Source organism: Pseudomyrmex gracilis, unplaced genomic scaffold (genome assembly GCF_002006095.1).
Source record: "Pseudomyrmex gracilis isolate BER0280 unplaced genomic scaffold, ASM200609v1 scaffold_101, whole genome shotgun sequence".
In the NCBI taxonomy this organism is placed as follows: Eukaryota; Metazoa; Arthropoda; class Insecta; order Hymenoptera; family Formicidae; genus Pseudomyrmex; species Pseudomyrmex gracilis.
In genome coordinates, this window is record NW_018020685.1 from 397388 (window position 1) to 412486 (window position 15099).

A 15099-nucleotide genomic window follows, 5' to 3' on the forward strand; every position below is an offset into this window, starting at 1 on the left:
ATTAAATTATCTATTCACATGTGATCAATTGTATAATTATTATACATGATTTTCTTATGAGCGATTTATGAGAGTGATTTAGATATTATTCAGAAGCGTATATCAGAAACGTAATATCACTAGGTCAGAGCGTAACGCTCTTATTTTTATTAGTCATTATCTTCGCTTTCACGTCAAAAACTCTCATCCACGTGACTAGTTTATGCGGAGGATAACGAGAGATAATAACGGTTACATTCGGGATCAAGTGTGAGAATTTAATCTAATTGTGTACGTTCTAAAAGAAAACACAAAAAAGAATTTGCGTATTCGTATGAGAAAAACAAATCTCACAATTTTATAAGAGCGACATTGTTTGTTCGAACCGAAGAAAGTGCAGAGACGAGTTGTAAATTGACATCAAGCGGCGACATATAATCGTGATTCCCGCACAGGTGAATGGCTGCGGGCTGTTTAGTAAGAAATTTTATTGCGTAATAACTATTTGCTTGCCTGAGAAATCGCTGCATCCCCCGTTTCACGGTCAAGTTCTCTGAAGAGCGAGCAAACAATTCGAACCTTGGCGCATCTCTCGTTTCCTGAATTGACGCGTTGCGTCATTAAACAGGTAAAGTCACACACACACACACACACACTCTCGATGTCCTATATTTTTCAAGGGTAAATATATATTCAAGTATAATCTCGCGAAAAACCTTGCAACCGCGAGATATACATGTGAGAAAAGATCGCAATCGCCGCATGCGCAAAAGAGACGTGCGCAATTTATTGTCACGATTCCCTCAACACGATTAGGGTCAACTCGGATAGATTAGAAGACATGTTTAATTGACCGCGCGTTAGAACTTTGTGTTTCAGTGCCGGCAAACTTGACGCGCTCGGAAACAAAAAATAATGTTCGATTCCGTAAGTTTTCGGCACATTAACTTGAAGAAACTTGCACAGCCAAGTAGTCAAGCGTTCGGTCGTTCAACTGAAAAAAAGATAAAATAAAATAAAGTAGCTACGAGAAAGTAAGCAATCACTTTCGCGAAGTAATCGAAAGAGTTACGATGTTTTAAAAGGGAAGTATATATATTGTTCATTAATTTAATTTGTAAATTGTGTAAAATTATGCAAAGTTATTAAAAAGTACAAGTATAGTGTATTTTACAACATATTCCTATATTAATTTTTTTTAACAATTGTATTTGCTAGTGTGTGTGTGTGTGTGCGAAGAAGGAAAAGAAAGTATAACGGAAAAATTTAGAAACATCCGGAATATACATATGCAAATCAGAGTCACTCAGAGTGACTCGCTCATGCATATTCACAACTCAAATTTCTTTATATAGTTAACATATATTATTATTACAAATAGATGGACTTTGTATTGTGAACTTTGCATTTATTACAGAGGTAGAAACTTTCTAGAAAAAAAACCCCATGTAAGAAACAGAGAGAGAGAGAGTTCTTTCGTTATTTATATACAATAAAACCATTTACCACACGTATATTTTTAATTATATTCGAACACACATAAATAGCTCTTCGTTTAAAACTATGTTGGTTCGTTCAAAACTTTTCTGAAAATTCTGCTCGCTTGCAACGTCAATAACATTTGCAATTTATCTAGAAATAATTATTGCAAATTCATTATCTTTCCTGTTCGCGTTGCAGTTACAATTAAATTTTGCAGCTGAGTAGAATGCGAGATCGTTGTCAAATACAAATTTTTGAAATACATTGTATTACATTATTTTTTACATGTAAAATAAAGATTCGAGAAATATTTACAGAAAAAATCAACTTTAATTAATAGCCGTTAAATATTGAGATAGGTCCGAAGTGAACAGCCAAAGAAGGTTTCGTAAATTGCCGCGGGCCCGATTTTTCTATTCTATCTCGGTATAATTTCGTCCTGTCTCCCGGTCTTACGGAAGAATCGCGAATTGACATTCGTGAAGATGTAAGGCGCGTCTTCTGTAGGACAGACCACTTTCTCGAGTATCCCGGGCAATCCCTTTTCCGTCTTATTGCCGACTGGTTCCAGCATGTTGTTCCACAGAAGATTAGCGCCTGTAAACAAATTGAAAAACAAGCGAATGAAATATCACGCCATGTTTGTTGACATCAACTTAGTTTTTGTTGTCTTCACATAACAAGACGGAAATATTGTCGATCATGACGTCTTTTACCATGACTCTTATTAACACCGCGCGAGACGTTTAATGACACATTTTTATGCCGCTAATGAAAGAGCGCTCGTGTTTACAGCCGACCCAACTGCGCAGGATTGATGTTCAATTTATTGCTCATAAAGACGCGCCTCTTGGCAGTCGATTAACTCGGTTTTTAACTGCGCGACGTGTAATCGGTCGACCTTTGTCCGAATAATACGCTCTAATTGTTACATAATAGCGAATTAACGACCGAAAAGTGGATGTCGTCATTGTCACTTCGTAGCAAAAGGATGAGGTTTCGGCACGTTCGCGAATATGTACACACTCGTTGCATGTTATGACGTGATTAAGTATTTTATATTGCGCACAATATAAAATCGCTTTGTGAACGTTTTCATATTATACAGTTTTTATACATAGTCTTCACTGTCTGAGAATGTAATTTGCATAATCATCGGCGTAGTGAGAAAACATTTTACATAAAAAAAAGTCACTTTCCAATCTGTTTGTAGTATTTTCAGGTAAACTAATGTATGACTTTTAAAAATGTATGACAATAATTGTCTTAAAGATATTAGATAAATTGCATCGTATACGATAAACTTTGTGTAGAGATTTGACATTTTTATATCGATTTTTATGTTACCCTACAGTAGTAGTACAACCGTAATATGCGCCGCAATATTTCATCTCAAGCTGTCGCTCGTTCTGCCATTCACTAGGCGCTACTCGGTCGATAATAAAAGGCGGAATTTAAATATCTTTTAACAAAATTGACAAAACACACGTCCAATTGTTACTTTTCAATGACGCTATCAAATAAAAATTATTAAGAGAAAAAATTGATCAAAGATTACGGCAAAAGTTTAATACGTTTCTTACCGAGAGCGTGTCCTTTTTGACTGAAATGAAAACAATCGTACGTGACCAGACTGGAATCTATCGGTGGTGCACGACTAGGATCTGCATTAGGTGCATTGAATAACTTAGTAAACGGCTGCAACACCACCGTGAAATCTGGAGAATTATCATATCTAAAGAAAGAGAAATCAACGACAACTTCATTAAACTTTTGCACGTCACAAGTTGGTGAATTTATTATTATTATGTTAACTGTGTACCTTCCTGAATACACTAAAGTTTCGGCAGCCTGCTGATACAGCCGTGACATCTTGGACGCGGCTATTTCCGGTTTATCACCCTTGTGCATGCAAGCGCAGTAAAGAGGATGCAGTATATTGCACATAACACTTCGCGTCACCCTAACCGAAACTGTAACATCTATCAAAACGCAATAAAGATATGTAAAACACGAACAAAACTCTTTTCGAGAAGATTACATTATCAACAAAAAACATATAATCTCTAGAACGTCATCAAATTTGTGATGGAAAAGATTGACTCAGCAATAAAGCACGTTTTTTGACACAAAAATTACTTAATCTTAATCAAAGCGTCACCTATAGCTGGAACTACATTGACCAGAGTGCGAGGTAGCGCTACCCTTAGGAAATCGAGCGCCCTTCGCAAGTGCAAAGCGTAACGCATCGGCGAGAAATGTTGGGGATCGTAACATTGAGCCGAGCAGATATCGTTGGCTCCGAACAGAATCGTAATAAGCTGAAACATAGAAAACGCATCAAGAAAAAAAGGAAAAAAAGTAAAAAAAAATATATAACAGATTTTATTCTACCTTCCAATGTTTCCTCACGTTTATCGTCGGGTCGCTTTTGATCCTCTGCACCAAGATCCTCGCTTGATGCAACGCGTCTTCCGTAGCGGCGACTGGATAAGCGATATTTAGTTTCGCCGCGGTCGAGATAAACTCACCCGTCCCGGTTGAATATCCGGTTAATTTCGGATTGAACATCTGTCGGAATGTCACAAAATCGTTGATATTTTTTGACGATAAAGACAAAATCTGGTGAACGCGTGTAAAAATACTTAAGTAATAAAAATAATTAAAGTTTAAAATAATTACATAAAAAAAAAAAATGATTTCATGTTTAAAATAACGACAAAGGACTGGCGCATTACAATAGCTTCGAAATATTTCTGATCTTAACGACGTACTTTTAAAATATTGGGAAGAGTGAGAAATCGCCTCCAGTCGTTCTGTCCGCCAGCGCACCAGCTCACTCCCCGTGCCTCGATGAAGGTCCCCACAGCGAACTCCTCTAGCGCGCCGCTTCCGGCAACCAGGGAATCACCCAGACCGCCGATCACATCGATGTCGCCCGGTCTCAGTCGATGGACACTATCTGGTATCGACAAAGACCTATAACAAGATTATAAAAAAAACCATTTATATATTTCTGAAATTCATCGATTTAAATTGTAGATTGCCAGCACACTTTTTTCTTATCAAATTTAACATTAAATCGCAAAATTTATTGTCATTATATCACAAATAAAAAAATTTATACATATTTATTTAAATATATTTATGGCATCGTATATATCTTACGCAAACGTAGATGGCGATACAACAATTAAATATCACTGAATATCATCAATCGCGTGAAATTTTTACCTGCCGAATTGCGCGTTGCATGGAAACGGGACGTCGTTCGGAATAATTCGTTGTCTCCGCACGCCGCTGTGTAATGCGGGATACGAAATTCCGTTGTCATCAATTATGTTCTAGAAGTTTACAAAGTTAAAAGTGAAAATATTGTACACACATTATACGTAATGTTGTGTTTATAAATATCTCACGGATATTGCGCGACAACGTGTCTCCGTAACTTTGTTACAAAATTTCGAACTTGCTCGTTCACGATTTCGTAATTAATAATTACGAAATCTGCGTGGTTCCTACGAGCGAGTTTCGACCGCGAGTTTTAATTTAAACGAATATATTATAACGTGGTCTAATAGGTCTATCTGGTCACTATATTTCATTATGTGAGATTCGTATCTTCGTTAAAGCATGAGTTTATCGAGTGCTCGCACAATCTGCGGTTTGCGCAATTCTCGAATGTAAATTTTTGCAACTGGTCTGTTCTGTAACGCGCGCGTTGTGCGAATCTTTGTTAGTTGCAGGATAAGGAAGCGGGATCGCCACATTTGCGAACGGTAATGATATTCGGATGAGATCCGTTGGATTCTTTTTTTTTTTGTTCCAGAGAATTGATTTTATAAACAGCATTAATTGGATGACAAAATGGCAAGAACCGCGTTGTGAATTGATTTATGATAGCATAAATATTCGTTTCACCTGTCTCTTTTTCCAACAGAACATTTAAGAGTTAGGCTGATTAACGCGCGCTTTACCATTCGACACACGTCAAACACATTCTCGCTTTCTTTAATTTGCATTTCCACACTGCGCGCGCGGCGACTTAAATACTAGTGCACAAAACTAATCTGTCCGTTAAACTTCCAAAAGAGATTCGAGTAACGTCTCAATATCGCGTCTCAACACGCGAATTGTGAATACATGCGTGTTTGACTGACTTCCAAAAATCGTTCGGTTTAATTTTTTTAATAAAATATTAATAAGATATTCTTAGAGTGCAAGTAAAGAGTGCAAAAAAAAAGTAAAATTTCGCGTAACACATCGAAAAGATAAAAACGTAAAATACATCGAAAGGATGAGATGAGAGAGAGATGAGATAGTAAGACACTTGTAGGAGCGTTAATTTAAGATGATCTTCAAAACACATATTCGACATGGACAAAAGGTTTTCCTGCGACGAAAGAAGGCCGACAAAAAGAAACCTTCCGGCCTTTCTCCGATCGCTCGGAATGCAAAGCATTTTTGAATTGCGTCACCTTTAGTTTTCACGTAATGTTCGACTCGTCCCACGTCGCAATTCATCTTCTTTATCAATTTTTTGATAATTGTAACAACATCAAAAAGATTGCATTAACAATACGATGTTTCGCAATATCGACGATATATCGTATTATTTTTACGCAAAATACAGTTTCGCCGACGTTAACTGTATTTTTCGGACAATTACAAATTCACGTTGTGTTCTACTCTCTTTTGTTCGTGATTCGCGAATCCTATGTGAGAAGTTACAAAGATCTTCCGCGTAAGTACGGTTCGAATTGATTTACAAATCACGTGCGATTTCTCGTGCGGAAAAAATAGTCACTTGCATGCTAAAGCGTTCTCGGTAACGGAGTGTCTGTTCGCAACAATGTCTCTGTACGTGTCAACCTCATCAAATTTGCAAACGATGAATATCGGTACGTGAACTCTCACTCTCTGACTCACGGTTACAGAAATTATGTCATTAGCATTTTTTCCTTCCTCTCGCCACGAAAGTTTAATTACACAATTCTGAATCTTTTCTTTGTCCGGCATCTTTCAAAAATCATTGAAAATAAATTACGTATGTAGAACTGGTTTTTTTTTTTTTGTTAAATAAAAATCAGAACCATATTTTAGCAGACACTTGAAAGAAGATGCCGGGATTTTTCAAACATTTTTTTTTTTTAATCAAATAAAATACGCGTCAGATCCACATTTCAGAATTGAAGTTTTAGAGAATTTAGAGCTAAAAACAAAAAATAGTCAAACCTCTCGAGAGGCGATTTCAATGCCGGAAACTTACTCTTCCTGTTTGAATTACATGGAGAAAGAAATCCGTAAAGGATACGCATTCTCCCGAATGTAAAACAGCGATGGCCAACAGAAGAAGCAGGCAAGTCGTAGCCTCGACTCTCATGACTCTCGCGAGCGTTTCGAGAGTTTGGCGACCGAAGAAAGTCTGTTCTTTTCGGGTTTTCCTTGGACTTTCCTGCGCGCGTCAACTGCTGCTCATTTTGTGTTGAAAGATCCTGTTCGGTCCTCGACACGATCGAACGAGATTCCCGGTCGCCATCGAGACGCGCTCTCCTCGCGACCGTCTTCGACGAGTCTTCTGAGTGTTCGGCTGAAGAGAACTGCAAACTTTGACATTTACATACACACACAGAATTGTTGTTTGCACGTACATAAAACGAGAGAACAGATTCGATAAAACTAGATTTTCGTTTGTTTAACGACGAACACGGAGAACTGTTTGGATAATCGCACTGATTCTCTGAGTAACGAAAAAAAAACTTTCTATCTGATCCACAAGTGAGAGAAAGAAGCGAGACAAAAAGAAGCTTCTATATTCCCCAACTTTGTTTTTATATAAATTAATCATTTTCTAAAACCAATAAGAAAATTTGGCAATCCGGAGAAAAGTTCTTAACACGCAGACGCAATTCTCTGTCTAGTTATATAAATTATGTAGCAATAAGTTATTATAATTATAATTATGTAATACACGTAATAAAATATGCAAAATTGAGACATCTCATATTTAATTACACAACAAGATATAAAATTATACAACCAGATCTAGAATTATATAATTACAAATGTATAAAGAACTTTTTTCTGTACTATAAATCAATTTCAATCATACGCAGCTTAGAAATTATTTTTTTTATCTGACGCGATTATTAAATCAATGTATTTCTAATTTCTCCCCTAAGCACCGATTAATGACGATGTTTATTATCGTGTTTGCTAGAAACGTAAAAAAATAACAGTCAACAATAACACTGAAAGTGACGGTTTACGGAATCTTCTTCAAGACAAACACCGAGGAGACACACTTTCGCTGATGTCTAAGTTCATAGATTTCAGTGCCCGTTGGGCACACATTTTCATAAATCATTCTTCGCGTGTTTAGAAAATGCAATTTATCACTATTTGTTGCAAAAGAACGGGAGAGCAACGACACGTCGTTGAAATAAATCGGAAAATTAAAGAAAACTTTAACGTTTGACGCGTATGTAAGAAGTAGATTTAAAAGATGCGATTAAAAGATATAATCAATTCTTAATTGAATATTTTTCGCAATATTCACAGACGCGTATATTTAAATAATTTGTTCTTTCGTGTCATTAAAATAGAAAAAAACTACATTTAAACTCTGTGTGCGACCACAACTAGCAATAACTCTTCTCGCTCTAATTAAATTAAATTAAATTACTTCTTTTTCTATATATGTAAAAACTATACTTATATAAAACTGAACCTAATATTTTCCTTTTTCTTCATACAACTACACACTGACTGACCACCATTGTTCACAAACTATCAACTAATTGTCGATTTACACTGTAAATTACATGTACCGCGAGTTTTAAGCTTTAATTATGAATAAATTAACACGTTTGAGATGTGCGCGTTTTCTGATATATGAATGTAACTTCCACGGGAAACTTGACGTTTTCAGAAAGGTTCTCTCCGAACACCGCTATTACCAAGTGACACAACTAAACATGAATGAAACAGGTCGAAGAAAGACGTGCCCGTGGTGCCCATCGATGTTAACCCCCCACTTTGAGATAAACATATTCATGATTCCCCTGCATTCTTTCGTATTCCTATGCGGTAGTAGACAAGATACGTGAGTAAAAGTGACGTGACTAACACTGGTATTAAAACAAACCGTCGCGCTCCTTGTACTAACATCCGCAATATCCTTCTGTTTAGTTTATTATGATTTTTACATTTTTTTATAGGCAAATAAAATATTCTTTTCCAAAAAGAGAGAGAGAAAGAGAGAAAGTGAGAGAGATGTATTTTTAAAAATTATAAATGTACAAGTACAATAATTTTTTTACGTTATAAGAGAAATATGTGTTAAAAAATAGTTAACGTAATTGATAATCAGTTTTGCTTTTTATATAATTGTATTATTTTTTATCTTTTTGTAAAAATATCGAAAGTAAAAAATATCAGATATAACTTATCTTTTAGTTTACACCCGACAGCCTGTTTCAATTTTATTTTCTGCTGTGTAAACTGTTTAGGCAATTTGCCGCAAGATTGCGACACTCATAAAAGCTGATGATGTCTTATAGACCATATATGGATGTGGACGGAACGGCCGCTTATGGCAAGAGCTTTACTACTATGTACTACTGGAAGAGATTATAATACCTACATACATAATAATTTATTATTATGACATTTTTATTTTCTACAAAGATATTTATTGAGCAGTACCTGAGACTACTTTTTCTCTTCTTATTGTTTTGCATGATAAAAAAAAGAATTACTAAACACATCAAACAATATATCTTATGTTTAAAGTAGTAAAGTTTATTGTATGTTTAAAATATGTTACAAGTATTAATGGCACTGCGATCGTAAAACAAGAACTTGATGTTTTCAAACACAATAAAGTTTGGTCTATAGGTGTTTCTTTTCAATTTAACGTCGTAGCCAGATACGGCCTTTCCATTGGCGGACAGCGTAACTGTTCGATAGAATCTGAGAAAATTGACGATTTGGCTCCTATTGGCTCGAACAAATTATTCCACAAACCGATCGCATCTGCAAGAAATTAAAATATTTATTAAAAATTGATATTTATTTTTCCATTTATTAAATATATTTATTTCATAGAGTAAATATAGGCAGTTAATTGAATAAACTTGCATGCAGCATTGGACTTTTGACTAATGTGAAAACAATCGGCGCTTAAATATGTCAAATCGGAATATCCCTCTGATGTAGACGGTACAGTTATGTTCATCAAAATGGGCTGAAACACAACTGTAAAATCATCTTTTTGAAATTCGGGATAAGTAGCAATTTCCATCTCTAACTTTTGCCATCTGAAAAATACACATTTCCGTAAAATTTATGTATATATTATTACCGTCTTACAATGTTATTCTTACTGTTCTATGATTTCGTAATACAACGGTCTCATGTGCCGATACTGAAGGCCAAACATGCAAGGGCATTCGATATCTGTTGTCATATAACAATACTTTGGTGTTTTCTCGTGTTGGGTAGCGACTAGGATCTTTAAATGCGGCGGTGATATCAGCGCCACAAAAGTTCGCGGCAAATTGTCTCGCAATATTCGCAGAACCTTAAGTAAATCGTCTTTGTGTTTCTCGAGAACCGACGTAGGCGGCGAAGTCACGCACATGTTGAGGCAAAAATCATTGGATCCGATCATTAGCGAGATGAACTGCAGTAAAAATCGATATTTACCGATATTCAATCATGAATACTGTTAATTTATTAATTAATCAATCGTCTAACAAACCTTCCAATGTTTCTGCACATCTATTCTTGGATCTCTTAGAATCCTTTTGACTAATATTTGCGCCATGTACGGCATATCCTGGGACATAGCGCCGGTCTCAGCAACATTTAACTGCGACGCTTCGTGCGACGTCAAAGAGTCGCTCAACGCGTATCCTATCAAATTCGGGTTGTATTCCTAATATATTGAAAATTCTCGGATAACTCATTGGCAAATAAAAATACCAAAAATAATAGTTTTTTTTTTAATGGCGCAAAGCTGACATGTATGACGAGAATTAACAGAGATGTGACATGATGTATGATAGGTGTTTAAAAAAAAAGTTCAGCACATTTTGCCAAGGCGAGACTTTAACTGAAACGCTGCTGTAATGACTAGCAAATGAATAAACGAAATAAACATTAAACTAAGTAAAAAACAACATCTACAAAAACAATGACAACATTGTGCATCGAAATAAATGATTATATGCGCTATCAGATCACAGTTTGCGTGACCTTAAAATATAATATTGAATTTATTAAGAATACAATATAATTTTTACAATAGTGTAACGCGATACAAAATACATGAGGAATATGATTAATGATGTAATGACGAGAAGATCACAGATTGGAAATGCATGAGTCACACTAATGTCAATATTACGTTTCATTCTACATTTATTATTTTTCATTATATAATACACGCATTATCGTACGCGCGCCAATATATAGAACTAAAACTTGATTGCCTAAAAATTGATTGCCTTACTTACCTTGAGAATATTGGGAATCGTTAAATATTCTCTCCATGTTCCCTGACCTCCGCCAGTTGCAGAAACTCCTCTGTTTTCAATAAAAATTTGCACAACATTATCAGCAAAAATTCCAGCTCCAGCTGTGAGCGAGTCACCCATCGCGGCAATAACATCAATGTCACCCGGTCTTAATTTATGAACGGAAACAGGCACCTCGGATGATCGACCGCCTACAATTTGTTTTATTTGTGAATATTGTTTATTGTTTAAAATGAATAAATAAGTAACGTTAAAAGATAAACAACAATGAAACAGCAAAAGTTACAATTGATGTGTGATAATTATAGAGAAAAGTTAGAAAATACAGACAATAATTACAATTCACATTACACAAATTAAAAAATATTAAAATATGCCACTTAAGAACTATGATAGATGAGTATAATGTGAGTTAATAAGATAATAAACGTTTGAAGTAAGCTTCTACAATTAATTAATAAATTCATCGACACATAAACAATCGTGTTTTTGATCTCATTGATCTGATTTCATTAATTTATCTTAGATACTGAAACTATATTTCATTTCAGGTAATAATAATTTTTTCTTTGTTTACCTGTCACGTTGCAAGGAAATGGGTTGTCGTTAGGAATATAATTTTGTACTTTGTTCGCTTCTCTTGACATTTTTAAAAATCTTTCCTCTGTGCCTGTTCTACCTGTAAGAATTTGAAAAAAAATTAACACCCCGAGAAAAAATAGAAACATATGATGACATATAATATATTATATACAAGTGATCAGATGGAGCCAAATTTCGGACTTGATTTTACACAATAACATAAAACCACATCCGATTTATATAAAATCTCATATGATCATATATAAAATTATACCCAATCTATATATAATTCCACACGATTATACATTTTCCATTATTAATTGTCCGTAATTAACAGCTTCGTAATTATACGCAAATAAAAATATATTTGATATAAACAATTCAAAATTTTTATTTTACCAAACAAATCCGAAACACAACGTGAGTAATAAATGTACTCGATGTGTGTAGTAAATTATACCACAATTAAGTAGGTATGAAGAAAGACAAACAATCTAAAAAAAGGAAACTATTAGGGAAAAAAAAAACAATCCGCGAAGAATGGAAAGTATGTCAAACTTGTTATCGAAGAAAATCTTCTGTTATCTATGTTACACGTGTGACTCTGAGTTAAACGAGTATCCTTGTACAGATTTTTTTTAAATGACAATACTATTTATCTTTAAGTAAGATCTGATATATTTAATGAAAAATAATATAGTTACATAGTTCTTGTATTTACGCACATATATAACAATGTAAGAAAATAAATTCTTTAACTAACGTTTGTTATTGCAAATATATTTGAAGCTTTTATATTATCACGTAAGTTTGAAATTGATCTTCTCGCCAGGTTAATTATGTTTCAATTATAATTTAATTTGTAATATTATTGTGTTATAAAATTGCGATATTTAAAATTCTACTCTACGTGAAAATCTGATAATTAGATATTGATCTTTTTTGACATTTTATAATATGTTATAATAAACATGTGTATTATAGATATTGTTTGTCACACGTCACGTTATTTCATTTAATTAAATCTTTAAATAATTTATAAAATAAAAAAAACCAGTACACATATTATTCAGATAAATATAAATTTTAACACGGTTTTGCAAACTCTTCAATAAAAAAAATTATCTGTCGAGTATACGAAGCTAGTGTGCGTAAGAGTATGACTACGAAAGAATGAGAAAACACCTAATTTTTTTTATACAAATGTAATTATAAAATATATATGTTTAAAAACAAATGTTGTATATACGTATTGCGTGTATTATTTTCGTCGTTAATTGTACATACCAAAAGCATCGTAGATCCAATTCCGAAAAACACGATATAATTGTAGATTAGACGGTGAATCAAGAGCGGTTTTCTGAGCCGACACCCTCGCGAGCAGGTACAACAGCAGAACGCAACAAACATACCGCCAATTGCACATTGTTCTCCCAAAGATGCGAAATCAGCAGTTTTAAATAAATAACACAAACTGTTATGATAAATTGTGTGTGTTATTTGTCGATAAACTTGTTCTATAACGATGTTTGACAGATTGCCTGAGAAACATAAATAAAATACAATAGAACAAAACGTGATGTAACCGGAGACGAAGTGTACTGTCCGAGATCGTGATATCCAATGATACATCGACGGCTTCTTCAACCTTCGAAATACTTCTCGATGGAGAACTATCCTTGATGTCATCATTATCAAGGAAAACATCGACAACATTCTTGTGATCATCGTGCTTAAGAACACAAACTTGTTTGCAACGGATTAAAAAACTGGCTAAACAGTTTGAAGGTAGCGATAATTGAGGTCTTATTTCGTTCTCTGTCACGAAATGAGTGTACATTCGACAGTTTTTTACGATGTTTAACTTCAAATTGGCAAGTATATTAACGCTAAGAGAGGTGCGTGCTTCTCTTTTAAAAATTAAACAGATAAGACATTGTGCAAGTTCACAATTTATACAGTTAACTTTATAGATTGTACATAACTTGAATGACACTTTAATGACATCTATGAAAAAAAAAACATATTTACATACCAATTTAGAATCAAAGAATTCTTTTTCAAACACAGTATTTGCGAACACAATATTTTTTCTTAACTTATATAATCCACTTCACAAGTTATTAAAATCAAGTGAATAAGTAAAACCAGAACAAAGTACGAACAAACAGAACAAAGTTCAAACTTAAGTGTAATAAAGTTAACTTTTAATGAAGAATCGAAAATAAATTTTAGTGTAGAATAAAATTAAAAAAGTTTAAAAAAAGATATTTGAAAAAATGACATTAATATTTACGAAAACATTAAATTTAGATTAAATTACTCAAATTTTACGTGTGTGTGTGTCTGTATATAATATACAGACACACACATACAATTAAATGCATATGCAGAATGCTTAAAAAAAATGTGTTAACGCTTATATTTATTTAGAGTAATTCACGATAGCACGCAAAAGTATTATATACAAAAATGAGCAAAAGTATTACAAATAAAAATGAAGGTTTATCGTAATCGTAATCATATAAAGATACCGAATAAAGAAAATCATGCCACGATACGTGATTGTCTTCAAATTTTGCGTCGTCAAAAATCAGCGGAATTCAATATGCTAACACCACACGTGCAATATAAAAAGTTGTTCCTTTTAGCTATATCGAGTGTACGTGCGTATCTTCATAAACTGTACATGAATCTCTTTTATGTAGATTTACCGTTATTAAAAGTAATAAAAACTCGTAGACAATTATTTAAAAACAGTAAATTTATGATTTTTATCTTGAAAATTGTACGTGTTCCGTAGTAAAATTACAAAATTTCCAACGACAGGTAAGGAAAGTGATAGCTAAAAGAAATAAATAATTAATTTTGATTTTATGATTAAAATACAATGTCATCGTCACCTATCAATTTACCTTTTGCGACCCTCGGTCCCTCTCGAAAGTAGTTTACTGGTAGTCCTTCACGTTGTCCTACTTTGTAACACTTCTTTTTTCTTGCGACGTAAAAGACGTAAAAAATAGAATTATTTACCAACACATTCGTGAAATTAAAATTTTACCAAGATCCAAACATTTTCAAAGAAGAGAGTCCGCAATTTACTATATTGAGTTTCTCGGAAATAAAATATAAAAACTTGACAAAACGCGAATAATATCTAAAAAAACAACATCAGATTATTTGCATAAATAAAACATATTTTTATAAATCCACACGCCGTTTGCATTTGCCGTCTTTTTATGTTTGTTGATAGTTTTTACTTTTTAGATTATAATATATGTATAATTTCGAGTATAACACTACCAAGATAAATGATTAATCAAGATAAGATGAATAATTCTTTACTTTGCGTGAAAATATACAAGAAAGAATATAAATCGACTTTAGATTGCCGAAATCTGTGAAGAGGAATTTAATATTGTAACAAATTACGTCCGTTACAAATATATAAACATGTCTCGAATTATTATGAATAATCGCCTCGGGATATTTACACGTCACAAAAACAAACCAT

General features: G+C 33.7%; 2 protein-coding genes across 3 annotated transcripts; both read right to left on the minus strand.

Annotated features, from left to right (window-relative positions):
* Positions 1-1199: 1199 nt before the first annotated feature.
* On the minus strand, positions 1200-8408 carry LOC109855911 (phospholipase B1, membrane-associated-like). 2 transcript variants are annotated; one of them, XM_020430617.1, is made up of 9 exons: positions 8192-8408; positions 6731-7061; positions 4696-4805; positions 4236-4440; positions 3856-4032; positions 3623-3782; positions 3284-3443; positions 3045-3196; positions 1200-2058 (listed from the first exon to the last, which is right to left on the minus strand). In XM_020430617.1, the coding sequence occupies exons 2-9, from the start codon at positions 6842-6844 to the stop codon at positions 1880-1882; spliced, it is 1257 nt and encodes a 418-aa protein (XP_020286206.1). In that variant the 5' UTR covers positions 6845-7061; positions 8192-8408; the 3' UTR covers positions 1200-1879. The 2 variants fall into 2 exon arrangements, with proteins under 2 accessions (XP_020286206.1, XP_020286207.1); XM_020430618.1 differs by having other exon boundaries at positions 6731-7068.
* Positions 8409-9274: 866 nt separating this feature from the next.
* On the minus strand, positions 9275-13193 carry LOC109855899 (phospholipase B1, membrane-associated-like). Its single transcript, XM_020430598.1, has 7 exons — positions 12873-13193; positions 11581-11682; positions 10983-11194; positions 10226-10402; positions 9849-10147; positions 9604-9782; positions 9275-9498 (listed from the first exon to the last, which is right to left on the minus strand). Exons 1-7 carry the CDS (start codon positions 13009-13011, stop codon positions 9371-9373), a joined length of 1236 nt encoding a protein of 411 aa, XP_020286187.1. The 5' UTR covers positions 13012-13193; the 3' UTR covers positions 9275-9370.
* Between the last annotated feature and the right edge of the window lie 1906 nt (positions 13194-15099).

Bases quoted from the DNA above. Each gene is read 5' to 3' on its own strand.
- LOC109855911 (XM_020430617.1), bottom strand. From the start codon at position 6,844: ATGAGAGTCGAGGCTACGACTTGCCTGCTTCTTCTGTTGGCCATCGCT. The intron at 4,806-6,730 runs GTAAGTTTCCGG...GTAAACTTCTAG, and splicing joins ATGTAATTCAAACAGGAAGA to AACATAATTGATGACAACGG. The intron at 4,033-4,235 runs GTACGTCGTTAA...ACATTCCGACAG, and splicing joins CTCTTCCCAATATTTTAAAA to ATGTTCAATCCGAAATTAAC.
- LOC109855899 (XM_020430598.1), bottom strand. From the start codon at position 13,011: ATGTGCAATTGGCGGTATGTTTGTTGCGTTCTGCTGTTGTACCTGCTC. The intron at 11,195-11,580 runs GTAAACAAAGAA...AACAAATTGTAG, and splicing joins ATTTCCTTGCAACGTGACAG to GCGGTCGATCATCCGAGGTG. The intron at 10,403-10,982 runs GTAAGTAAGGCA...TCAATATATTAG, and splicing joins CGATTCCCAATATTCTCAAG to GAATACAACCCGAATTTGAT.